General features: G+C 37.8%; 1 protein-coding gene across 2 annotated transcripts in view; it reads left to right on the top strand.

The window, feature by feature from the left end:
* HMGCLL1 (3-hydroxy-3-methylglutaryl-CoA lyase like 1) overlaps window positions 1-27,163 on the top strand; it is a 144,083-nt gene that overhangs the window by 31,734 nt on the left and 85,186 nt on the right. For both annotated transcript variants that reach the window (XM_082414353.1, XM_082414352.1), the window contains exons 2-3: window positions 15,643-15,723; window positions 15,949-16,056. In XM_082414353.1, the coding sequence (XP_082270479.1) occupies window positions 15,643-15,723; window positions 15,949-16,056 (189 nt within the window). The remainder of the gene's footprint in view (window positions 1-15,642; window positions 15,724-15,948; window positions 16,057-27,163) is intronic.

Genomic DNA, 27,163 nt, shown 5'->3' with positions numbered 1-27,163 from the left:
CTGGAAGTCCAAGATCAAGGTGCTGGCAGATTTGGTGTCTGGTGAGGTCCTGCTTTCTAGTTGGTAGACAGTTGTCTTTGCACTGAGTCCTCACATGGCGGAAGTGGAGTGGGAGCTCTCCAGGGTCTCTTCTATAAGAGCGCTAATCCCAGTCATGGAGATTCCAACTCTCATGACCCAATCACCTCCCCAAGGCTCTGCCTCCACCTGCTATCGCATTGGTGATTCGATTTCAACATATGAATTTGCAGGGATCGGTGGGGGGAACAAAAATATCCAGGCTATAGCAGCAGTTTAAAATAAAAGATAGGCCATCTACTGAGATGGGGAAACCTGCAGGCAGACAGGTTGTAGGAGAATTAACTAAGTCTTAGGTTTTGACATAAGTATTCTTGGACTTGAGCAAGTAGGGCCCCTGCCTGGGCTCCATTCCTCCACTGGCATAACTTTTACAAAACTGTCTAAGTCTCACTCCACTGCTTTAGTTTTTCACAGTTTATTTCATATTTTGAATGTCCCAAATGGTATGGTTTCTGAAAATTCTGACAGATTTTGAGGTCAAGAAGCTTTTCCATTCCATTAGCTTTAGTGACATTTAGAGTAATCAGTGTCCTCTAAGAATAATGACAAAATGAGTAATTGAGTTACTTTAAGGCATTGTGAAGTCTCTTTTGCACAAGGGTGTGGGTCCACTTAAACCTTGTGCTGTGGTATGAATGTCTAACCATCCATCTGCCAGCTCTGATTGCACAAAAAGATCTACATTAAAAAAAAATGTAGATCTCCTATACCCCCAAACTACTCTTTGAAGTTGAAATGAAGCTCCCTGGGGTGAAAGAAGAAATTAAAATCTAGCTTGTGAAGAGGATAGAGGGCTTTTGGGGTACTCTTGCCTCCGAGCATGTGATGCCAATCAGAATTATTCATGTATTTAATTTGCCTTTTAAATTCGTATTTTTTCCATAAAAACATTTCCAACAAGTAAATAGCTGTGACCGCCATGCTCGATTATGGCATCATGCTGCCAGGTTTTGAATATGAGCACTTATTTACCCTCATGATGAAGTGAGTGCCCCTCTGTTGCCTCTTAAAGGTTCAAACTGAGGTTGACATTGCCAAGTAGAACAGGATGGGTGGAGCTGGTGGTGTCAGCACTGGAGGTGGAGAAAATTGTTGGCGGGCTCCAGAATGGGATAATGTCTCCAAAGTGTTTGGAGCCCCTTGCTGAAAAGACCTTGAGTAATTTCCATGTATTATTCGGGTTGTATAAGGTAATCTGCTCTGCTATCAACCATGAATCCTTTCATTGCACATTTTAAGCAAAGTAGGTTCATTTTAAAATGATAAATGGAATGATTTTAAGCTATCCTACCTTTCAAAATATTAGAAATACTTTCTGTGTCTTCAAATTAGCCTTAAGAAAGGCAAAAGATAAACATGGATCGGGTGTTAACCCCTCACCAAGCACTGTGGGAAATGCTTTATATTCACACCCTCATTTAATTTTCACAGAACAAAGGGCCAAGTGCCATTTGGCTCAGAGGAGAGTCAACTTCCCACTTTAAACAGAGGAGAATGAGGACAAGTAATTCAGTGATTTTCTCAGGTCTGAGCATCGGGACAAGGTGGAGCCAGGTGGTTTGCCTCCAGGATTTTTTTGCCACCACTCCGGCTGGCTTACTACACCTTCATTTTTAAGGGACTTCTGAGATTTGCTTCAGTAGTGGTGTTAGAAACAAAGCTACTAGAGTAACTAAGGCTTTATTTTAGGAATGTCTTCACTAGAGTAACACTTTTTAAATTTGATCTCCATCCCGAAATGGGCTTTCTTTTCTTTGACCAAGTTCTAGCATAGGGTCTTGCATATGTTAAGTGTCCAATCAAAGTTAAGTGAGTGAATCAATGAAAAAAAAATGATTGCCTGTACCTCTGATGAGTCTAATGGCTATAATAGGTACAGCACTAAGCTTGGCTTTGCCACAACTCTTTATAGCTATTATGATCTCCATTTCATAGAGGAGCGAAGGAAGTACATAGTAGTGAGAAGAACATTTCCATCACACCAGGGATGGCAAATAGATTTTTGTCTTGGGTGCTGGGTTCAATCATTGATAATAGTGGATGTCTGGAGCTAGATAGTGGTCCCTACCTGGACAGTAGTATCTAACTGATGGTATGTACCTGGATCAGAGATATTGCAGGAGATGGCTATACTGTAAAGCCAGGAGCCCGTACCAGGACCCATTGTGAGAAACTTCCATGTTTGATTTACTCTTTTCCACTCTGAGTCTGAAATGGAGGAGTGGTCGTATTCACGCCTGACATTTTTGGCTAATACAATGTCCTATGGAGGTGGGTTTTCTATGGTATTCATCAGACTATTTGATGCTTTGAGTTCTGTATTGAGTATTGCAGTCATTTTTATTTTGTTTTGTTTGCTTTTGTATGCCTGCAGTAAAAAACAACCCCAAAGACCCCTGAATTACTTTTACAATTTCTTAATGCACACTTTTACAATTTCTTAATGCACACTGAGTAGCCTTTCATACTGTTAGAATTTTGATTAACTCTTCATTGATGTCGTGGAATGGTGTGATGTTCTGCAGAATGTCCAGATAGTTTAGACCCCTTGAAATATGCCAGATGGTAGGAGAGTTATTATAGCCCTGGGAAAATTCTATAAACGTCTAATGTTGTTTGTCCCAAACAAATGGGAATTATTTATGGTCTCCTTTCCATCAGTTATAGAAACCAATGCACTATCCTGAACAGTGGCTACATACACGTACCTGAGGCAGTGTTAATTTGTTTTTGCAAAGATACCACTACTGGCACAGAAGCTACAATTGGGGTTGAGTTTGGTAGTCCACTGTACTGGTGACTAAAGGCGGTTTATCAGAGAGCAGGAAAGTGGTTGCTAGGGGCTAGATGGTGGGGGAAATAAGGAGAGGTTGGTAAAGCAAAGAAACTTTCAGTTATAAGATGAATACTGTCTGAAAATCTAATGTGTAATGTATAACATGGTGACTGTAGTTGGTAACACTGTGTTATGCAATGGAAATTTGCTAAGAGGGTAGAACTTAAATATTCTTACCAAAAAAAGTGAGTAAATATGTGAGGTGATGGATGTGTCATTTAACTTGATGGAGGAAATCCTTTCACAATGTATAAGTATAACAAATCATCACAATATGTACTTTAAGTGTCTTAAAATTTTGTCAATTAAACCTCAATAAAGCTGGAAAAATAAATGGATTTATGATGGGGTCATCACTTCTACATCCTTTTCTTTAGATACTTGAGGATGGCAATAATCTCTGCCATTTCTCCAAGATCTCCCAAAATGCTTTTTATTTCTTTTTTCCTTTTTCTCCTTTTTTTTCCTTTCTTCTTTTTCTTTTCTTCTCTTTTATCCCCTTCCCCCCACCCCCTTTTCCTTCCTCCCTTCCTCCCTCCTTTCCATCCTATCTTGGCTGAATGGGAGGAATGAACATTTTCAGAGGCTTCCACTTGCCCTTATGATTACGACAAAAACAACTCCCGTGATAGGTCTTATAGGTCAAGGAATGAATGTATGGTTCAGGATGTTCCAACTATCAAATACGTCTATTCCAATTATATGTTCAGGGACTGGAAATTACCATGGGGACATAGGAGCCCAGGACTCCATATATTATGTGGTCCCTCTACTCTCCATTCTAACAAGGGAGCATAATGACACTTTGGGTCCCGAGTATCAATGTCAACTTGGGCCCTGTGTCCAGGAGGCTGTAATGTTTGGTATCCCCTTTGCACAGTGTGCATTTACTCAAATAAGTGGCTGTAGGTCCCTTTGGGAAGCATTAGATGTATTACTGTAAATAGTTGCTGTAGCACTACAGGATCTGGGAATCTGGCTTTTTGTTCAGGCAGTTGGGTTTTGGTCTGAAAATTGGCTCAGATACGGAAATCAGGCAAGGGAATTTTTATGGAGGCAGCTAACCTCAGCTAACTGGTCAACTACATCCTCGGTTTATTTCAATTGTATAGATCAGCGTGCCTGGATCTGAAGACATTTCAGGCAGGATACTTGTATTCCAGAGGCCAGTCTTGTGCACTGTAACGGTTCTAGCAGTATTCCCTGATCTCTACCCACTAGTTGCCAGCAGTGCCCAGTGATAGTGACAATCAAACGTGTCTCCAGACGTTGCCAGATGTCCCCTGTGGGGCAAAACTACCCCCAGTAGTGCGTCTTTTAATAATCTTTAAACATTGCTGCTGGTTTCCAGGGAGTGTTCATGTCAAAACTACTTCATGGATGAGAAACAACTGAAAATAACCAGCAAGGTAGCTCCCAAATCCCATTTTAGAGACTGCTTCCTCAGTTCACTTCTGACACCAATTTCCTTAGGTCTAGCTCCCAGGAAACAGTCTCGGATAAAGATTTGTGATCAGGAAGTTGTTGCCCTTGATTCAGTACCTGTGGGGAAGTAAGGGCAGTAGGACCAGCAGAGGGAGGCCTGAGTCCATCCTGCAGGCCTCTTCTAAGGTGAGTTGTCCTCCCTCAGGCAAAGGAGCTGGGCTATTATGTCCCTGCATCAACCACTCAGTGGATGATCATGGGGAGGGGACATGACTTGGGGTAAGATGGATTTCTTTAGTTGAGGGCAGTTCCTGACACAGGGCTCAGTGAAATGGCATCAGCTGCCAAACCTCTAGCTTCTGGGAATGTCTCAGTCCTGAAAGGGTTATCTGAGCAGAACATCCATTAATAATAGAAACAAAAATTTCCAAAGATACAGACTTTACCTAACTTCACTAGCATATGGTAGTATCTCATCCACCTCTTATTCTGCCACCTTTAGCACACAACAGTTCATCAAATATCAAATATCAAAAACTGGTTACACATCATGAGGTGTAAGACACCACACTTTATTATTTAGATCATCTGTTTTGGTGCTAGTGTATATAACCATGCAAATACTCATGCATTCCAATTGATTTTTGCCAATCAGAAAATACATATTACGTAAGGGAGTGTTTTGATGGAGGGGCTTCATTAAGATCTGAAAAATTTTATTTAGAGTCTGAATGGATTCTGTGGATGGCTGAATAGGGTTATTGAAATTAATTAAGAGCATTATAAAGCTGAAAACTCATGGTATATCTATGATATGATTTCCCATTTTGTTATTGTTATACAACCAACATGGCATAAATAAAAAAAGTCATATAATGGCTTGTTGTTAATAATAACAACCTAAATTTAAATAAAAGCAATATAATGGCTTGTTGTTAATAATAACAACCTAAATTTAAATAACTATTTAGAACAATGAATTGTGTCTTCCTAACCAAATAATAAGTCAAGTTTCCCCAGCAGAAGCATTGCTGTACCACTTGGGAGTATAAACTCTAAAACTCTGACAAAATTATATATCCCAGTAGTTTTTTTTTTTAACTTTGTGGTTATAAGGTCATGCTGCTTGTATAACTAGCTTAATATAGTTAGTTGCATTTTTATTTTAAACCACTGTTTTCAGAAATTTATTCTAAAAATATTTCCATGATGAAACTTGGTATCTTATATGACATACTGCATTTTATCCTTGGAGATTCAGCCTTTCCAAAAATATCCATATATTTTCAATCAATTTTACTGCTTCTGTGTTTGCAAAAAGCAAAGCAATCTTAGTGGTTTCATAAAAATTTTATTAGTGAAGACCTTGAGGAAAAGGAAACTTTTCATACTTAAAGTATTTCAAGTCAAACATTTTCTTTTGATTTTCTAATTAACACTTTTATTACTATCCTAAACTTCAATTAAGTAATACTGATAATAGTCATGAAAAATCTATAGATTTTTCCATAGTTTATTTTGTTCGATCCTTAAGTTGCCTTGAATGCAGGAATAAATAATGGTATTTCTTGAAAGTAAATAATGTCAATAAAAGTCACCATTTAAAGAAACATAACTAGGTATGCGGGGGTCTTGTGCTCTATCAGTACATGGAAGTTTTTCTCTTCTGAACTTTCAAGTTTATGTTAATGCTTCTATAGTATGGTTTATTGAATTCTCTCATTAAAAATTGCTATTCTTGATTTCTTCAATTTGTTTCTTCTTACATGTGCTTCATCTTACTTTTGTTTCTCTAATTCTATTACTATCTACATTTCGTAAACTGTTTACAAATGCTTCATCTTACTTTTGTTTCTCTTATTCTATTACTATCTACATTGCATAAACTGTTTACAAAATCTATTTTAATATTCTCTATTTTCAGCTCTCATACACTATCTTATTTAACAGTTATTTTTTTGTATTAAAACAATAATTAATGGATGATTATTAAATACGTATGTATACATTTATTTCTCAAGACATTTAAAAATGGAATTTATTTAATTAGGAAGTGAATTATGTGGCGCAGATGTTAACAGTCTTATTTTTTATTTTAATAAATAATTTTGGATGATTTTATATTGCCATCATTCTACTACATTTCAATCTGCCATATATGACAGAAGCCCCTTATATAATATTCTTATGCTTTATTGTGACTCCTCTTGATTTATTTAAGTGTTCATAAAAAATTATATATTTCCAGAGGGAATTCATATTTAATTATGTTATATATCTACACTAACACTCAGTACTAATTTTCCATCTGGTGCCAAGAACAAATATTAGTACACATACATACAGAGGATTGTTCACATTTTAGAACTTGCTTTTAATCTCTGTTAAAACATTGACCAAATGCATTTGGGAATGAAGTAGTGCACATTTTCTTTCTGGCTGCCCAATAATTGCTAAAAGGTAAGTGGATACCTTCCTTTACCTTTTGATTCAGGAAAATAAGATGCGTTGTTCATGGAGTTTGACTTAGTCATCTATTATAAATTTATTTTCACTTGGCTACAAATAAATTCTTCTTAAACTGTCAGAGATTGCCTTTGAATTGACCTTGGGGCACAGCTATTCTGAAAGAAAGGTTTCAGATATCAGCTTTGTTGATTCAACCCTTCATCCCAGAAAGGCACCCAGGGAGAGAACCATCTTTAGACTGCTCCAGAGAACCAAGGTTCCTGTGATAATGCTTTATGTGTTTCTGACTATGTTTCATTAAAAGATAAATTAATATCTAAGAAATAACAAATAGCACAACGTGGATGGTTTACCATTACTGCAAGATGCACTATGTGCATATGTCAGATGAGATGGCAAAATGAGATTCTTTTGGAAAAGTGGAAATCTAATGCAGTGAAATTAATCCAGTTTAATTTCAAAGGAAAATCATGTAGTTTCCTGATTCAGACATTTCATCTGTGTAGTGGGAGCATTTGATTTGGTCATTGTAGCAGTTCTCCAGGAGAATACTGGCTATGAAACAGGGTATTTCAATATCCATAAAGACTTTTTTTACACATAGAATTACTCCTCAAGAAATGAAGTGAGTAGAACATATAAAATTCTGTTTAGAAATTTCTACTGTGGATGGTATCATTTTCCTAGGGAAAAAGAAGTCGTGCTTGTAGAGTGAATAATGAGGAATCATATCTGTCACCACCTGGAGGGTTGATTGTATATATAGAAGCCATCCATTATGGGAAACTATGCATATACACACATATATATGTGTATATGTATTATATAATATAATAACATACACACACACACACACACACACACACACACCCCTTAAAGATTTCAAAGAAGTTCCCATCAAAATATGCCTTCCATTTAATTTTATGTAAGATTGAAAAATGTGAGTTAAAGCAGCCCATTTATGTTCTGCATGAAAGAATGGTTCATTATTACTTTTTCAACCAAAGCTTTTTCAATAGTTGGTGATGTATTTAACCTCATCCTAAAGAAAACTAGAATAGGAGCCAGGGACCATAGTTAGGTAACCTTAGAAAGTCATTTAATCTCTCTTTCAGTCTGCCTACCCCACAAAGTAGCTCCACAGATGAAATGTAGATAGAAAAGTGCTTTGGAATAATAAAGCAACATATAAATGCAAGATAGTATTGCTTTGGTTGTTGCCCTGTGAAAGTGAACCATTAGAAATCTGATGCCAGATGTGAGCATACATTCAGCCATATAACTTGGCTTTTTTAAACCCCCATTCTGGATAATACATCTTTTGTTGTTCACTAGTATCATACACTACTCCATGTTAAACAGGATACAGTGAGCTCAGTAACAGGACTTTTATTGCCATAAAAATAAATTTAGACCAAAGACCTGTTTAAGGATGATTGTGCTCACTTCTGCAAACTAGAATGCAATTCCTTGGAACTTATAAGTCATTCATCAACTCTTATATATGCAATGTATAAGAACAGTGCCACGTCCCCAGTGACCCCAGTCCCAGAAGGTAACACACAGATCACTGTGCCACTAAAATGTAATCTTGTTATGGGCAGAGATTTTTTGTGTGGTTGGATCATTTCCATATATCCAATAGCTATAATAATGCTGGCTAATAAGTGTAGTATTCAATATAAATGAAAGGTTAACCTTGCTTTTCTAAATTTTAGATGTGGATTTGTTCATTCATTCATTCATTCAACAAACAATGTTAATTAAGCGCTTAGTATATGTCCATCCTGAAAGTTTATAATGAAAAATGGCAAACAGGCAGGCAAAGAAGTAATTACAGATCTATTTTAAAATAAGTCTCTACAAAGTGTTATTGGGTCATAGAAATGAAACTATCGTTGACTCTTGAACCACAGGGTCTGAACTGTGGGGTTCCACTTATATGTGGGCTTTTTTCAATAGTAAATACTGCAGTGCTACCTGATGGGACGTGTGGTTGGTTGAATCTGTAGATGTGGAACCACAGGTAGGGAGGAACTGTGGATGGGAAGCAGTTGGGCATACATGGAAGGCTGACTGTAAGTTACACACAGATTTTCGACTGCACAGAGGGCTGGCACACTTAACCCCTGCATTGTTCAAGGGTCAACTGTACTTAATTCTATATGGGGAGGTCAGAAAAGTCTTGAGTAGATGACAGATTGAATCTTGGTTAATAAGTAAGCATTTTGATTGAGGACAGTAATTAAGGTAATCATAGTGTTGAGAAATGATTCTTCATGGGTGTCTCACATTTCTGCATATTCTACTAGTTCCTTTGGAAATATCTTTTCAAGGTTTTTGAGTAGCAGATGGCCTTGGGTGATAGTAGTGTGTCCTTTCGAAGCAAAGGGCAGACGTGCTTGTTGCCCCTTATGAAATGGTCAAGTTCCCCACGCACCATCCCTGCAATGCTCAGGGAACTGGTACAAGAGCTGTTGGTGCTCTGGCTACTGCTATTAAGGCGAGTAGTAAAGCCTCTTGTCTTTGACTCAAGAGTCGCATATCTTCTGCCAGCATCCAGAACACTGTGGCAGGGTTACTTATTACTTAGTATGTAAGGTAAAATCTCAGCCCTTCACAGGTTTGACAGTTTTGTTGATGAAGGTGGAATGTTGAGAGAGACACTTCCTGGAAAAGGAAGAATGAGGGCTTTTCAGGTGGTTAAAGGGATTTGAGAGAAGTCCATGGGTATTGGTAACAAACATGCTGACCAGATTTTAGTCAACTGAGCAACAAATGGTCCTCTGCTTTATTGTCTAGTAAAGATGAGGAATTGGGAAAGATGGTTGCTGTCTGATCAGGGAAGTAGGTTCAAAGGCCGAGTGGTGCCCTGGTTGTGCTAACTCTTCTCAGAGATGGGGAACTTCCTTGGAGATCTGCTGGTCAGCCACAGGTCCATCCATTGTGAAAAGTAGCACTAAGATGAGTCCTGGGTGGGCTGAAGGTTCTTTTCTCTCTGTCCATCAATAGTTACTGGGAGTGTAGAAGGAAGAAATTTGGTCAGCATTATTGGAAGAAGCCAGGTGAATCATAAGAACTTTGATTGGTTGAGTTGGGAGGTGATGGGATGGGATAATTAATGCTTGCTAATAAGGAATAACAGTAGCTGGACCTTCTTAGTCCATCCAGCAGTCTGTCCTCAGTAACTTAATACAACTAGAGATGGCAGCAAAAGGTCTGCTGTGAGTCTTGGCTGCTATACAGAAACTTTGGGGATATTTCACTGGGATGGACAAACTCCTATGTGAGGAGCCATAGACGAGTCATTGACTAGTATGTGGGGTACTGCTGCCCCAGGTTATGTATAAGGTGCTGGAAAGCAACCCACTAGAGAATGAGAAAGGACCCAAAGAATTGTAGATGAATTTCAGAGTCACCCTTGCTACCTTGCAAGACTCCCTTAGTCCTTGTATTGTAACTGGATGAAGACTTAAGAGATGGTATCTTGACAATGGAGCATGTGCAAGTTTAGCCCTTGACAGCCAGAGGGAAAAAAAACCAGTGATCCTGCTGGAAAGCAACACAGCTATGGATGCTAAGGCCAGGGGTTCCCAAGGTTAAAATAGATGGCGTCAGAAATGATGATTTTTGGTGCCTGATACAGGGCTTTGTGTGGACCAAAGACATTGCAAGTTCATTGGATTGAGCCAGTGAGCAGCTGTTGTGCTGATTGCTCCCTTCTGCCTCCACTCATCTTTCCCAACCTTCCTCCTTCAGTTGTTTAAGGAAAAAAATGATTACTGGTGCATGGAGATCATCCATCTGAGTGTGCTGGGGAATGGTGGGGAGAGCAAGGACTCTAACCTTCCTGCTTCTGTCTGATAAAGGCATCCAAGTAACCATCCTATCAGTCCCATGGGGGTGGGAGTCCTGATTCAATTGATGGGGTTGGGCAGTGTTCTCAGTGGGAAAGGGGACCTGAAGCAGCCTTGTGGGTGGGGCCTTCATGGCCAATACACTCTCCTGTTGTTGCTTGCACGTCTGAATGTATAGTAAAAACTGATGTGTGTTGTGATTGTAATTCTCTGTCCCATAAGTGCCAGAGGGGATCATCTCAATAGGAAGAGCTGCATGTGGTGAAGTGAACATAACTTTGGGGATCCCCAAATCCTCCTGACCTCTTTGAGCTCTAAGTCTCTGTGACTGGTGATTTTGCAAATTTGAGCTTCTGTCAAAGTCAGGCAGCCTCTATCTGGTGGCACTTTGGGGGGTTGTGGATCCCTTACTGCCATGACACAGCTATCCAAGTCTCTTTTAAAAATCAGCTGTTGGCTTGCCTTGGAGCTCTTTTTGAAACTGGACACCTGAGTTAGGGAGGCCGTTGTGATTCTCTGGCCCCTATTTCCATTTTGGGGGGTTAACTTGGAGTCAATGACTAACGAGGTTGGACATTTTCAACAGGCCACACTAATCAAATGGAAATTGTATATTCGAGAAAGTGGTTGGCCTGTCCCCAGTGCAATCTCAGCTTTACCCACAAAAAGTAACCCTTGCCCTCTGTTGCCTGTTCCACTGCCTGGAACAAAGCTACTGGCTCAGTGGGGGCCCTTCTCTTCATGGTGCTTTTCTTAGCCTGGTTGGACGATGTTTTGGCCAAACTGAAATCTGATGATGACCACTGGGCTCCTGCAGTTGTAGAACCTCCCCAGCCGCCATGCAGAACTGAAAGAGGATGTGATTGCTCTACTTGCCCAACAGAACTTGAGGTCATTGCCATGTTTTTATTGACTTTTGGGTCGGGGTCATTGGCCTAGCTTATTTGTCTGCCATTTGGGAAACTGTAGACTAAGATATTAAAGACACCTTTTGGAGGAGGCTATGAATTATGGCAATAAATTATGGCTGCTGGTGGATCATCTGAAGCCCATTCTCTGATGAGGCACACTGGAATCACGCTGCGGATCAAGCCTCCATCACCTATATTGTCACTGTTGCTGCCTGGATAAATCATAGCATTGAACACGGTAACACATCCATCATCATAAAATAGGCACAAAGTAAACAACGCTGAGCTTCTGATACAGAGGCCACTACAATATAGGATTCGTTCTGCTGATTGGATCCAGGACCCTGGGGAGTAGTGGCATGGCAGAAGTCAATATTGCAGGTTCGCCTTCTCCTGCTCCTTGAAGGTCTGTTGAGAGTAGCCTTGATTAAATGTTTTCTGAGATAAAAATGAGCGGATTTGGTTCCAGCCTCTGTTCATTAATCAGAGGGGCCAACAGAGTGGTTTACTAGTGGGAAAATTTGCCATAAACCAGGATGGTGTAAAAATGAAGAGTGGATATTATTGGGAAATAATTCTCCATGAGTTTATTGAATTTCTGTATTTCTTGCAAGCAGAGGCATAATTACCTTTGTTCCAGACTCTCTTTTCAAGGATTTTTTTAATGCAAAATAGTTTTGAATGATAGAACTAGTGTCTCCTTCTGGAGTCAAGGGGAAGTGTCTTTCTCTCAGATCAAAGGTAGGCATACTCATGGTCAAGCATGATAAACACAGTGTCCACCTCTGTCACCAAGGAACGATATGCGTACTGCCCATTAGCAAAGGTGCAAGGTCCCTGTGCTTGGGGTTCCTTTTCTGTAATGCAACCCATTGTCTGGGCAAGCATTGTATGGTTCTCTTTTTTTCCTGGGAGTTGGGGCTTGGGGAACCAGCACAAATCCTGATTTTCTAGCTACTGCTGTTGCTGTGAGTGATAAGCCATTTTTTCCTTCTCTGACCAATGAGTCTTGTGCCTTCCACCAGCATCCATGGCAGGCTCACTTGTTAGCTTGAAAGTAAGGCAAAATTTCAGACCCTTCATCATTTTTCACAATTAGGAGCTATAAAAGATATACCTATACCCTCAATGGTGTAAAAGAGTTGACATTTATTTTCATCTCTATAAGGGACAAAATAATTGTTTCTTATAGGCATGGAATTCTTATTAAAGCAGTGATTCTGGTATAGGTTCCTTCAATTTTTTTTTTTTTCTGTCTTTATCAGCTTCCAAGTCTGCCATACTCATCTGCATCAAGCTGGCTGGAGGGGAAAGAGCATGGAGGCATGTGCATGGGATATTTTCATGGGCCAAGCCTAAAAGCAGTACATAGCATTCACGTTCATGTTCCATCAACTGGAACTTGTTCAAACGTAACTCTTAGGGGAGAAATGAGGTCCAGTCCTGTGTCTGTGAAGACGAGAAATGGTTTTGGTGGAAAGTTTTACCCGCAGATAGAAGCTATTTCCAACCAATAGTAACTTCATGTCTAACAGTCGTGAAAGTGAGCAGGACATGACTTTAGCATGACTAAAATCACAGGATGCATGAAGTAGAGTGTGGTAGAAGGTGAGAGGTTAGTCGTGAATCATCTTTTACCTTAGGTTGATAGATCTCTCCAAAGGTGACTGGTAGATTCTGAAGCATTTTAATCATGGAAAAACAAAATTAGGGAGAATACTTAGGAAGCTACAGCAATAGACTGAGTAGAAAAGGATGACAATTTAAATAAAGCCAGTGACAAAAGAGATTCACTAATACAATCAACAAACAATTATTAAGTGCAAGCTAAGTGTTGGATGTTGGGTATATGCCAAAATAGGACCAGTAATAAAGATACCAATTAGGTACCAATTAGATATAAGTGGTAAGAGAGATGGAATCAGATAGTAGGTGGTGGGAGAATATCTGAGGAGAGGAATGAGGCAGGGAAATCATGAGATCAGTTTTGCATCATTGAATTCTATGTGCTTGTACAACATTTAGGTGGATTTGCTCACTAAGCATTGCATTATTTATGTAAAGCTGAAGTTGCTTAGAAATGTCAATACAGAGATAGTAATGCCCAGAATGACACTGAAAATACCAAGATAGGGCTCTCACATCACACATACTCAACAAGTATGTATTGACTTTATTTATATATTTATTTATATGCTGTTTAAAGGGAAACTTGTTACTCTTTGAACTTACTGAACACATTATAACTTTCTTCTGATTTCTTGGGTATTCAGATAGAAGGAATACAAACCCATGACTAGAAGACAAAATGGGAGTGTTAGAGTCAAGAAGAAATGTAAAATAATATCAAGTAAGCACATATTCTGCTTTGACTTAAATGGCTATAATTAGTGGGAGATTACACTTTAATTTCTTCAGATTGTTACTTCTGCCAGCTATACCAGTGATGCAAAGGAAGGTCCCAAGCTCTTTAATTGTACTCAGCATATTGTTATTACCTTAAAAAACACTATTTTCCTTTTTTGGGGGTTAAACACTGCTGTTTAATAGAGAAGTATTCTTCATCCATGTATACTCCAAGCTAATTGCTGTTGAAAATGAGTTTCAGGAAACAATCAGCGATAATGAGACCACATGGCTTTAAGATTGCCTAGTTTTGTTTTTGTTTTTTCATCCCTGCAGTTTTAGGACTGGAGGTAATAAGAAAGAGGAGTGAGCTTCTCTTCTTTACTCTGCCTTCCCATGCCATCCCTCTCCTTTATTGCCTGGTTGAAATGATGGCCACCCTGCAAATAAGGCATGATTTCATGATTTTCATCCAAAACTGAGCCTAAAGCTGAGGGACCCCATGTGTCCTCGCTCAAACCTCCACCCTCCCAACTGCATGCATCACAGCCTGCTCAGGAGATGCAGAGATGAGAATTCTTTTCCTTCTCAGTTAATTTTTGCTTATTGAACTGCCTGATTTCATGGAAATTGTGGAGGGTGATATGTAAACATTGTAACAGGGATCATCTGGGTTCCTTTGCTGAGTTAGTTAGCACAGAATGCTAATAAAACCAGGTAACAGCTATGGACCCTAGAAGGGGCAGGGAGCATTGTGCTGTGTGATGGAAACAAACTGGGTTGTGCATCCAAAATAGCCACTTCATCAGTGTATGCCCATGATTGTTACAAGGACAGAGTGAGACAATGTAAATTGGTCAGCCCAGAGTCATCATCCTTTATGAAAGGCAAGACAAAAAAATAACTTTGAAGTACAGGTCATGTTGATCTGGGTCAGTTCCATCAGCTATCCATTAGAAGACCTTGATGATTGATTACCCACACTTAAGGCTCAGAGATACCAGGAGGTTATGTTTGTCCAGTCTGGAAAGATGTAACCTACTGCCGATTTTAACTGCAATATGAAGTTGAGAAAGTCAGTTTCAATTTTTCCTGTTTCAAACTAGTGTCCTTCTAAACATGACGTGAGCATAATACTTAGTTTAGGAACAGAGGGGAATATCAAGGATTAGGTCCTCCTGTGGGGAGTTTGTCCTTTAGGAAGCTGCGTTTAGGTGCTGGTAGTGCTGTGTGACACAGACAAGAAATAAACAACACATCTTATTCTCTGACACAGGCCAGAAAACTGAATTCACACTTGGCAAGTTCAGGATATGACATCTGGATGACTGTGCCTGGTAGAAGTCTGTTAATACAAAGATCTAATTTCTTAATGAACTCTAACAATGGTACGTTTATCATCATGCATAGAATTACTCAGCAGATTGTCTCTTTAGATCCTGAGTAAGTCACCTTCTCAGCAGTTTTATCTTTGAAATTCATCTTTTGGATTTTAATCATAATTAGACTGAATATCACTGGGTTGTAAAAAAAAATGACCTCATGCTGCTAATAACATAAACTTGGTATTTGGATTATATCATTATATCGATTTCTTACCTTTCTTAACTTTCCAGGGTGAGAACTTAATCCAGCAAAGTGAAATTGTTTGACTTTTCAAATAAACAAGTTTGATGATCTGTTATCTCTTTTTCTTGCCTTGTATTTTTCATTTTAGGAATCATCCCAGCCATCTGGACTCCCTGAATATGTTAAAATAGTAGAAGTTGGACCTAGAGATGGATTGCAGAATGAAAAGGTAACTTGATATTAATTTTACACAGTTTTTTAAAAATGCTAAATCTAAATATTTATTGAGTCTAAAGACACAGATTTCATATGTTAGATGATTACATTTGTTCTTAGTTGCTACTTGAATTTATAAATCTTAAATAGTATTTGCTTTCAGTTAGGAATTAATTTTCTATTTATGCTTCAATAAATAATTTATGCAAATTACTTATAATTCTTAATGTTTTCTTAGATTATAGTTCCCACAGATATAAAAATTGAATTTATCAATCAACTTTCCCAAACTGGCTTGCCTGTAATAGAAGTGACAAGCTTTGTGTCTTCCCGATGGATACCACAGGTATGCAAATCCATAATTCCTTAACTAGATTCTTAATTTAATATTGGCAAGATTTAGTGAACAGTGTGATGTACATTGTGACATTAACCTGATATAGTTTTTAAGAGCATAGCAAATTAGTAATTATTAGCCCATGTATTAAGATACAATTAAAGAATAACCTCTTTAATGAAATATATAAATTAAGTCCAAAAAGTTATTTGGACTTAGTTGTTAAAAAGTTATTTGGAACTCCATCCTAAACCTTCAAGAGTGTATGGTCTGATATAGTGAGTAGAGGCTAAGACTCTTAATAGCAGTTTAGGGTCCTGTCCTCCATTTACCATTTTACTGACTTTATGAGTGATCTGAGTATCTCCAGGTGATTTGTCTTTTTTTGTCTGTTAGAAGGAAGTAATGCTGAGTGTCGCCTGATACCTTCCCCATTATAACCCTATTTTAAGCAGTGAGAAATGTAGATATGCTCTCTTTTTTTAATGCTTATATTTGCTAGAGGGTTATATATATTCATATATATTGATGAAAATATACGTATTCATCAAAGACAAGGCAAAGATAGTCATCCAGAATCTTCTCTTGAAGAGGATAGAGCCTTATCCAGAGTTGTCTGGCATATGGCAGCAATCATCACTTCTGAGACTTGGCCCTGATGTTTGAAACGTGATTAATAATTAGCAGTGACCCCCCCCCTCCCCAAATCCCTTCCCAATCCAACTCTCATTCCCTGGATCCCTGGATTCCTTGGACCCTGTTCTCATTCCTTGGATCTTTCAGTCTCTGCCCAGCACAACTTCACTGATTACTTCTTCATCTGATTCCCTTGGTTTCCTCTATAATCCGCCTTCACTTGTCCCCCTCCATTGCTCTTTTTGTCACCCCTGACATCATTTCCCCACCACCAAGTTTAAGGTTCCCTTGAGATTCTTTAGTAATTTTCTCTGCCTGTGCTTTCCTCTTTGCCAACCCTTCCAAAATCAAAAGTTGCTTCTGAGAGGATGACAAATCTATATTTCCAGTCCTGCCCTCTCTGATAAGTTTCAGCTGGACGTGCCATTAGCACCTGAAACTCAGCAGGTTCAAAGTCAGACTCATCATTGTTGATCCTACTTTATGCTCATAGCCTAACTGTTCCTTAGGGAATCTTGGATTTGAATTCTCAGAAATATTTTATATCTGGTCAGTTACTGACCAGTTACTGGTCAGTTACAAAAAAATTCTTCCTCCTTAGTAGAGCCTGTACCTGAGTCTCTTCTTTTCAATCCCATGGATGTATTAGTAATCCACACCCTTATGGACTAATTATTGAGATAGTCCCTTAAATGATATTCCTAAGCACTGTTTCTCCCTTCCTTATGTATTTTGCCTATTGCTTCTAAGATAATCTCCCAGAAATACTAGCCTCCTCAAACTCACATCCTCAGTTCTTTAGAACCTTCCTTCCCCCTGTTGAAAAAGTCTGGAAACCTGGCCTGGGGTTCAAGGTCTCTTTACCTGGCCCTACTTCCTTTTGCAGAAGCTCCTGGCAAACCAAACTGCCTCTTATTCCTACTTACATCCTGCCTCTGTAGCTATACAGTGCTTTATCTATATTCATTTATATACATCTCAGTTTCTACACTGCCCTGCAGTTATAGCAAGATGGTGTAAGAAAGCTTAAAACATTAAAGCCCTTTTAATTACAAGGTGTTGGAAACAACAGAAACCACAAAAGGATTAATAGTATTAACAATACATCACTTTTCACAGAGTCAGTATTCAAATATCAGGGTTACTTTGATTTCTCCTCAAAACAGTCACTTTTCTTCATCCCAGTTGCCACTGTATATAATCCTATATATTTTTTATAAATGTTGTCTGATGATCTGCTTCCCAGACTCTGAGAGTTATGGAGGTAGTGACCGTGTCTCTCTTGTTCATCACTTGTATCCCCAGTGCTTGGTGCAGTAAGTAGGTGCTCAATAAATATCGTGAAATGAATAATGAATCCATCAGCCTGAAACCATAATAACATGGCTCAATTCTCTGGCATGGACAAGTGACTCTTACTTTTTGATCACATATTTGGTCTTGTGTTATGAAGGCCACAAATATATTCCTTAGGAAGACACAAACAGCTTGATGAGACTAGACATATTTCCTTGACTTGTCATTTTGTAAAATGTGAGCTATTATTATTTTACTAGCTGTCACGTGAGACCCTTTATCATCTTTAAGTCTTCATGACATTGCCTCTTTATTTGATTTAGTTAATGCTCTTTTCACGTATTTGATTATTGTTGGAGAGAAACTGGATACGCTGGTGTAATTTCAGAGTAAAGTTTAGGAAGGAGGACAGGTAACATTAATGATTACCAACAAAAGTTATATTTCAGATTTTATATTTTCCTAGTCCTTTTCAAGATACTTTTATTTCCCAATGGTTTTGTGAAGCTGCCTACAAAATACGCCTCTTGACCACAGTGATGCTCAGGAAATTCTCTTATTCCGCAATACTGGAATTGTTCGATGGATTATTCTTCAGTCTCATCTAGGACACAACCCGGGACATTTAGAAGGACGATACTAGAGCCCCTTGCAGAGAGCCACTCTTCTCCTTGAACAGCTACTTAAAAGAAAAAAGGGACAAAACAAAGGGAAGGCGTCCCTCTGTGAGCAGTAATAGGAAAATGCCTTCTGGCCTCACAGGAAGTAGATACATATGATGACACTATAAAATAACATGATTCATTGACTTAACCTATTGAGATGTAATGAACTCGGCTTAGGCTCAAAGTATTATCGAATAAATGACGGAATTCCCCACAAGCTCGTGGGGACAGCTGTGGCAGGGCAGAGGTACCTCTGTTCTGTGTTCTGTCTACACTCTGTCTGGAGCTGGAGTAAGTGACTTAACCTCCTTGAACCTTGGGAATCCCAGCAACGAAGCCTGCAGCCTGGGAGGGTTTAGGGCAATAAAGCCCATGAATGAGTCCCTGTCTGTGGATGCCCAGAGTCCAGGGCACCTGGCTCCAACCAGGCTCATCAGTGTTATCTGAGCATATGCCTGACCGACAGACAACTGACTGACTTATTCCAGTTTCCATGCAACTCAGTTACCTTCTCTGGGATAAACACCCTTTTTCTTAAAGATTGAGGTATGTGTTTAGTTTAAATATTGGCTCGGAAAAAAAAAATAAATAAAGGTACTCATCCTTCAAATACTAAGGAATATGTTATATATTTAACTTTTAATACTCATCTGGTTACATGCATTCCAAGTCAAAAAAAAAAAAAAAAAGAAAGAAAAAGGAGTGTTTTAAATAAATCACATATTTGTAAAAGAGCAGTGTGCCTGGATCAAAGATAATATCAGATTGAACTTCCAAAGTTATACTGGTCACATATTACATAACACATCAAGGGTTTTTCAAAGAGCAGTCTTGAGAGCATCCCATTTTTTACAATTTGATTTTCTATAGTGGTGTTTGGATTATAGATTTCACTGAGCTTGCCTGAGTGAGCCTTTTCTATTGCTGTGGTTGGAGGTCATCTCATTATGTAACTGCCGATTTCATTGTTCTGATGCTAATGAAAAAGGCCTTAAATCAACACAACTAACTCATAATGGTAATTTGAACTTTTATATTATAACCTCTCATTTAAAAAAAAAATAATTTAGTTTTTATTGAAGTATTGTTGATTTACAACGTTGTATTATTTTCAGGTGGACAGCAAAGTGATTCAGTTATACATATACGTATTCTTTTCCAGGTTCTATGACCTCTCATTGTTTGAGAAAATGTCATGACACCAGGCTTGTCTAGCTCAAAATAATGTCTGAGATTTGCGAGAGAACGATTTTAGTGCACCAGCTTACATGTAATTTTCTGAATAATTTCTAATCCTTCTAAAGATCCTGAATGTGGCTCGAAATTGGTATTCTGTTAATTCTCTGCATCTTCTTCTGTTTCTTTCCCTTAAACGTGGGTCATGGGAAGAGTCCTCCAGTTTATGTTTAGATTGCTGCTTGCTCACTTATTTCTTTTTTTAGCATTTCAAAACGTTTTTACAGCTTCCCTCCTACTGTTTTGTTTGGCAACAGCTTTTCTAACTAAAGCAGCTGAAAGAAAAGTTCCACAGTAGCAGGGTGTCACATAAAACAGGATCCCACACCTATAATATAAATGGCCAGAGATGATAAAATACTTGCCATTAAAAAATATATGTTCTTTACAACTTATCTGGAAAAAGGGTTTCCTTAGAGTGACATATAATCTAAGGACATTTGAAATGAGTCCACATAGCCCCTTACTTCAGTGGAGCGAACAGCAGTAAGAGTAGAAAGAAAATGTGTTTATAAAAACTCGATGGGTTTACTGCAACTTTGGAATGTGGCTCTCAGTAATGAGCCTTTTAAATCATTATAAATACAATAATTTTTGAAGGTGAACTAGAGTTTTCCATTATCTTTAATGTAACCATTTGGTTTTAAACACGTTCATTCACATGAGTGATTAAAGTGAATATCATTTATTTAAAAATAAGAATACATGAAAATTACAAGACACTGTATGTTTATGTCTGCCGTATACAAAGTCTCAGTTGTAAATATTTGCTCTCCATTTCATTAACTTTTAACTGTTGGAATGGGTGGGTCGCAAGTCTGCCCACATCAGCAAGCGGCAGAAATAGATTTTCTCTGTAAAGTAGAAAGAAATATACATAAAAGGCTGTAAAAATTATTTACCGATCAGTCTAACACTAAAAAATATGGCCCAAGCACAGTGTAAGCAGGAAGGAATGTGTAAACTTTTCCCTGCCCTCCTTTTAGTGGTGATGCAATTAATGCTTTATCGGTAATGAAAACACATTTACTGGATTGAAGTTTAAGATTTAGATTTACATGGATGAGGCGCAGGAGGCTGTAGCTTCTGCTCCTGAGCGCCCCTGGCTTCTTTTTCTTGTTCTGCTCTTTTTGAGGGGGATGGGTGTGTGAAGAGGCAAGGAAGGGGGTAATTTGGCAGAGATGTTGAGTGTGTGTGTGTGTGTGTGTGTGTGTGTGAGTGTGATTGAAGGAGAGAGAAAGTGGAAGAACTGGTGTGGAGAGCTTTTGGGGAGAGCCCTGGAATTCTTTTGCTTATAAGGTACAGTGTCCTTGGCAGGGTAATTTCATCTTCTGTGAGTCTCATCCCAGAGGAGTTGCCCTCTGCCATCGGCCCAGAGAGGAGCCTGGTGACATTTACAAGATCGCAGTTCCCATTTCGTGGGGTTACAGGAGTCCTTTCATCCAGATAGGCTAGTTTGGATATCACATGGTGATTTAGAGTTGCAAAGGTAAGTGTTCCAAGAGACAAGCAAACATGGTATGCCTTTTATAGCCAAGCCTTATAAATTTTCTAGCATCACTTTTCCATACCATATTAGTTGATGTAGTTACAAAGCCACCCAGTTTCAAAGGGAGGGGATCCATGCCACCTCTAGACTGGGGAGGGGTGTTGTAGAGGAACACATGGGTGGGGAGATATCATTGGAGCCATTTTTCTAATCTGTGACACTTATGTCTTTTAAAATGATCTAGTAATTAATCTAGTTCTACATGTGCTTTTTCTTACTGATAATTAAAGAATAAATACAGCTGGTAGAAAAGCGGGTTCTGCATTGTGAAACCCCCAAATTCCAAAAAAATAATAGATATTTTAGTACTCTCAGGGCTGCTAATGTTTACCTGACTCCTATCCACTCCCTATATACAATTGTGTTGCCTCACATGGGAGTCAGGTTGTTATTTGAGTGATTAACCTGAAATGCAATATTTTAGAGTGGTTCCATCCTTCAATTACGTCATTGCTACTGTTATCACAGAGGGCATGCAAATTGCCTAAAGCATAGTCACGGATTTTTAAAACATCTTTGTCTCTCTCAGAAAAGAACATGGAAATATGAAAATGTTTTCTTCTTTTTATTAGGATTGTGAGCACTACATTTTTTTTTTTTTTTTGAACTTGTTTAAGGTTATACTTTGGAACAAAATTGGAAAAAAAATGAGTTGCTAGCACTGTACATATTACTTGGCATTCAACAGTAACTTATTCTCGACCTAAGATGTAATTTCACCTCTGTGTGCAAAGCAAAAAGCAAAGCTTATAATGAAAAACAATAATGTCACAATTCTACTGGTTAGATTTTCTTATTTTTTTTCACATCGTAGGGTATAATTCAATATTTTTTTAGACTTTTTTCCTTATGAAGCCAAAAACTATGATTCTACTCAAAGATTTACTATGCTCAGCATGCACTGCTTTTCTAATTGTTTAATCTGATCAATTACATTTTGACTAAAAATTTGGTTTTTTTGGTTCTTAGATTTATGAAATGTACCAAAAATGTTCAAATAAAATACTTTATCTCACTTTTTATTCAATTATATTGTTTATCAAATTTTCTCTAAGTTTACCCATGAAAGAAAGAAACTTTTAAAGGCATTTTGATCATATGAAAATTCCATTTTTATATCTGATTAAAATTATATTAAAATTGGACCATGAATTATCAGTATGCAGCGACAGTTTGAAAGGTCGTGCATATAATACAATTGCATAAAAGCTGAATAGAGTACAGTTTGGCACAGAAAGACTTGATTCTAACTTTTTAATGGCATTTTCTGCATTATGCTGATTAGTTTGTCAATCTTATTTTACTATAAACTAATTCCATTAATATAACTCCTGACTAAGCCACTTAACATGCAATCCACTTTAAGAGAAGCAGAGTTTGTCCTGTGGACCAGACTCCAAGGAACTAAAGTATTTCCTGGGTGCCACGGTTATGACTCTTACGGGAAGAATCACAGCCATTAGTGAAAACCAGGTTTAAAGTTTAAAGTGTTAAGATTAAATGTGGACTGTTTCGATCATAAGTTTTAAGTATGCCAGGCATCACTTGTTTTTAAGAATTCACGATCCTTGTACGTTGAACACTGAAAATGAAACATATACTAATTATTTTTAAACTGATTATGGTTTTAAAAGACATGTTTTGTTGATATGTTTATAAAGAATTATGATTCCAGTTAATTTTTTAAAATAAAAATAAAGTATTTTTTCCTAATTTTTAGATATACACACAGACAGACAGACACACACACACACTACATGCACACTGATCTAATATTGCCTGGTTAAATTGCTGGAAAGTTCTCTAGGAGTCATATGGAATAGTAAACATAGGAAATTAGATAAATCTGAATGCTAGAAGTAACATTACATTCCAAAAATAATATTAAGCAGTAGGTTAGTTTTATATTTCAAACTGACACATTAATGAGACATATATATGCTAACATTTCACTTCTTCCATATTTGATAAAATAAAAGGAATACAAATGTATAATTTTTTCACTTAGAGTAAATATAAAACATTTACATTCTTATACTTAAAAATTTTTATCCAACCTCATTTATCCTGAATACCCAATTTATCAAATTAAAGGCTGATTGGAATTATATTTTTAGAATAATAGAGTATTTTGTAACATCTATGAATTTTAGCTATTTGTTCATTGTCAATGTATAGGACATTCTTTTGAAGAATGCTGTTCATTTTATAAATATCTTGGATAACTTCAAATTTGTAAAGGCAAAAGTTCAGAGGTTATAACTGAGCTGCTTTAATTGTTCTAGGCACTCACATTCCTGTTTGCTTTATAAACTAAATTAAGTACTCTTTGAAATATCAACATATTGAAGCAAATTCACACTAACAACTTGAGAGCGTTAATATTACTTACTCCAGACCTTGTACTGCTGTGATGTGGGACTATCAAGAAATTTTAACACTGTTCTTAGTCAAGATTGATGCATCATGTATTGAATTCAGCTTATAGTATATAGTAAGAAACATATTTCTTAGTAATCCCAAAATAGTTATTTCTTCACAAGTCCTCCAGGTTGTAGGTTTCCTGAGCTTTCAGTGACATCATTGTATCTGGTTAGAAATAACAACATACACATTTTCTGACAGAAAATCTGAGACCTGACTCTTACTTATTTCTGATATGATTTGGCAAAGTATTTTCATCCTTTATGCCTTGGATTCTTTCCATTCATTTATTCACCCATTCACTGCTTTTATTGTGTCTCTGTTAAACACTGCATTGAATTCTTTTTTGGACTCAAAAATTGAATAATGTGTGGTTGATAGCAATATCTGTATAATGACCCAATTGTAAAGTTAAAATGGGTAATGAGAATGAAATCACTAAAAAAAAAATTGACTCATATAATAGGGTTATAAAATCACGTGAATATCTGTAAATGAGCTGTCATAAAATAGAACCTAGGAATCCAAATATGTTAAACAGTTTATCTTTAAGAGGTTGTCTGTCCAGGCTTTTCAAGTTTTGTCTTCTGTACTGCTTAGCCAGACAGAGCTCTTCAGAGCCATATGATGTCAAATCATTGCAGTTAGATCTTACAGGCTATTGTGACTGCATTGCTTGCCAGCATAACAAGAACTTTTTTGCTACAGTGCTCTCTTATTGCCAGTGAGATGGTCTGCCTCAAACCTCCCAAGCTTCCCCTCTGCTCACCAGCGCAGCTCTCCACTGTGGGCAGGGGGGCTTCCAGAAGGAAGTGTAAGTATAGAGGGGAAAGTCCATTTACAGTCATTGAGAATGAATACAATTAGACACAGTATTTTAAAAGTCACTTCTGCTCCCATGCATGAGAAATAACACTGTTGACAGTGTTATTAACAAACACAAAGGCATGATATATGAGAGGCAACACAGTTGAATGGAAAGAAAATTATACTGGGAGCTTTGAGACTTCTTGCCCCTACTTCAGAGTCATGTTGGGAACATGATTGTTTTGACATGGGACGACCAGGAGGGTGGTCACCAAAGGCATTGACCCGAACAAAGAATCACTAATGCATATTTGTTATGTTTGCCTTAGGAAACGGGAAACGTTATTGAATAAGATGACTCTGGTTTCTCTGTCTGGAACATTGGTCTCCCAGTGTATAACCCACAAATCCATTGGGTAGATTGGGTTTATTTTATAATTTAAAAATGAATATTTGTAGACATTAATAGATTATGATGAAAATGGCTTACAGGTTTCACAGTAAAAGAGTGTGGGTCATGTAAGCTACTTGCTTGGGTCACTCCTGAGAAGCCTGCGCATTCCTTCCCATAGAGGGAGGTACAGAGGCCCTTATAACACAAAGGTAATGTTAAATAAGGAAGCACAGGAAATTATACACCAGCCCAAATTAGTTTTTAGGCTTCTGGACTTAAGAAGTTTTGTGAGTATGGTGTCAGACCATTTTAGCAGTGGCAGCCAAGACAGGGTACTGGGTAGAAAAAAAAAAAAAAACTAGATGTTCAATTTTCCAGAGATTTCCTGTGTTTATTATTGTAAGACTGTGATTTATTAAAACTGTCTTACTTCTTCAAGCAGACCAAGATTTCCTCTGTGCTACTGAGGTTAAGATATATGGGGTTTGTGGAAAGAGTCTGTGAATGAGACAGGGTTAGCGTACCCAGGCTATAAGCTATTCATGGCTGGGTAAAGAGTTTTCACTTATGGCTGTCAGGAAGGGTGCTTAGTCCCATTTTTTGTTCTCATGGCTGAATTTACGAATGTGTTACCTTTAAGAGGAGTTACTGCTCAAATTGAGTTTTGAGTTATAGGTTCTGAAACCACATTATTTACATTTGTATAGTAATCTGTGGCATGTGTTGAAGAAATGACACGTCCTGTATCCATCCTTCCTGCTGCATAAGGAAAAGTATTACCATAAGGGAGATATCATCTAGTCAGTGGAGATAGTATGCAAACACCTTCTGATATTGTCTGCTCATTTTGAAGAGATCTGAATGCTGTCCTGGGTGATGGTGGGGTAAAAAAAATCCTTCAAATATATTTAAAAAAAAACTATTCAGCACAGTGTATTAGTGAGGTTATAGGTCCATGAGGATAAATCTATTTCCTGGCAAAATTTAAGATGGTTTATTTAGCAGAGACTTTATAAAAATAAATATACCCAGAAATATTATGGATATACCAAGAATAAGACATGCCAAACTGAACTCAAATGGTAAGGAAAAGAAATACTGTAGACACCATGGATCTTTATTTCAGATAGATTCTTAACTATCTTGATAATATGACTAAGAGCAAGGTAGGAAATTTCAAACAGGCTTGGAGTCTCCGAAATGTTATTATTTTTTTTTAATCAATGGAACTTTTTTCACCCTGGATGAAACTTTATTTAGAACCTCAATATACAATACAGACAGGAAAATTACCACAAAATATTTGTATAGTTTCCTCCCAAGACCCTGGATGGGGCCCTAGCAATGTTCTCACCTGGTCATGTGTTTCAGTAAAATTTACAAAAGTTAGAGATTTTTGAGTTTTTTTTTTTTTTAAAAGGCTCCCTTCCAAATAGCAATAATTTCAGATCCACAAAATCTGGATTCATCTCTGAATAAAAATAAAATGAGGTGTCCCATCTTGATGCAGGTATGGGTGGGCTTGGGCTTGGATGCATTGATTTGACCTCCCTCCAGCCTAACTGGTGGCCTTTGTGACTGAAACCACGATTCCCAGATTTGTTGATGTCTGACATCTCCTGAGAAGTTTTAGGAACAACAGATTCCTGGGTCCTTCAGCTGAACAGAATAGAATCTGTACTGATGAACCCAAGGAATCTGTTTTTTTTTTTTTTTTTTTTTTTTTTTAGGAGAACCTTAAATAGTTTTGATGATCAATCCAGTTTGGGAGACACTGGGTTTGATGAAAACACATACTCTCAAAACTGTTCAGCCTGAGGGTGGGATCTTTCTAGGAATTCTTCCCTTGATATTGTGGTGCAAAACATCTTGAGCAATGACTAAGATGAGGAGAGAGAAGATATTTAGACAGTATGGAGGATGTGCTTAAAAAAGAGGAATTAGAGAGTGTGCTTTACAGTCAGACAGACCTGGATCCCGTTCCCCCTCCCCGACTCACTGGGTGATTCTCCTCATCCTTTCCATCTCTGTCTACTTCTTCTTCTACAGAAACTGTCCCTCTCATTGGGTGGTTAAAAATGTTTGAGGAGATAATGCACGTAAAGGACT

This window comes from Balaenoptera physalus (genome assembly GCF_965194825.1).
Source record: "Balaenoptera physalus genome assembly, chromosome: 11".
Lineage (NCBI taxonomy): Eukaryota > Metazoa > Chordata > Mammalia > Artiodactyla > Balaenopteridae > Balaenoptera > Balaenoptera physalus.
This window is presented reverse-complemented; position numbering and strand designations above follow the sequence as displayed.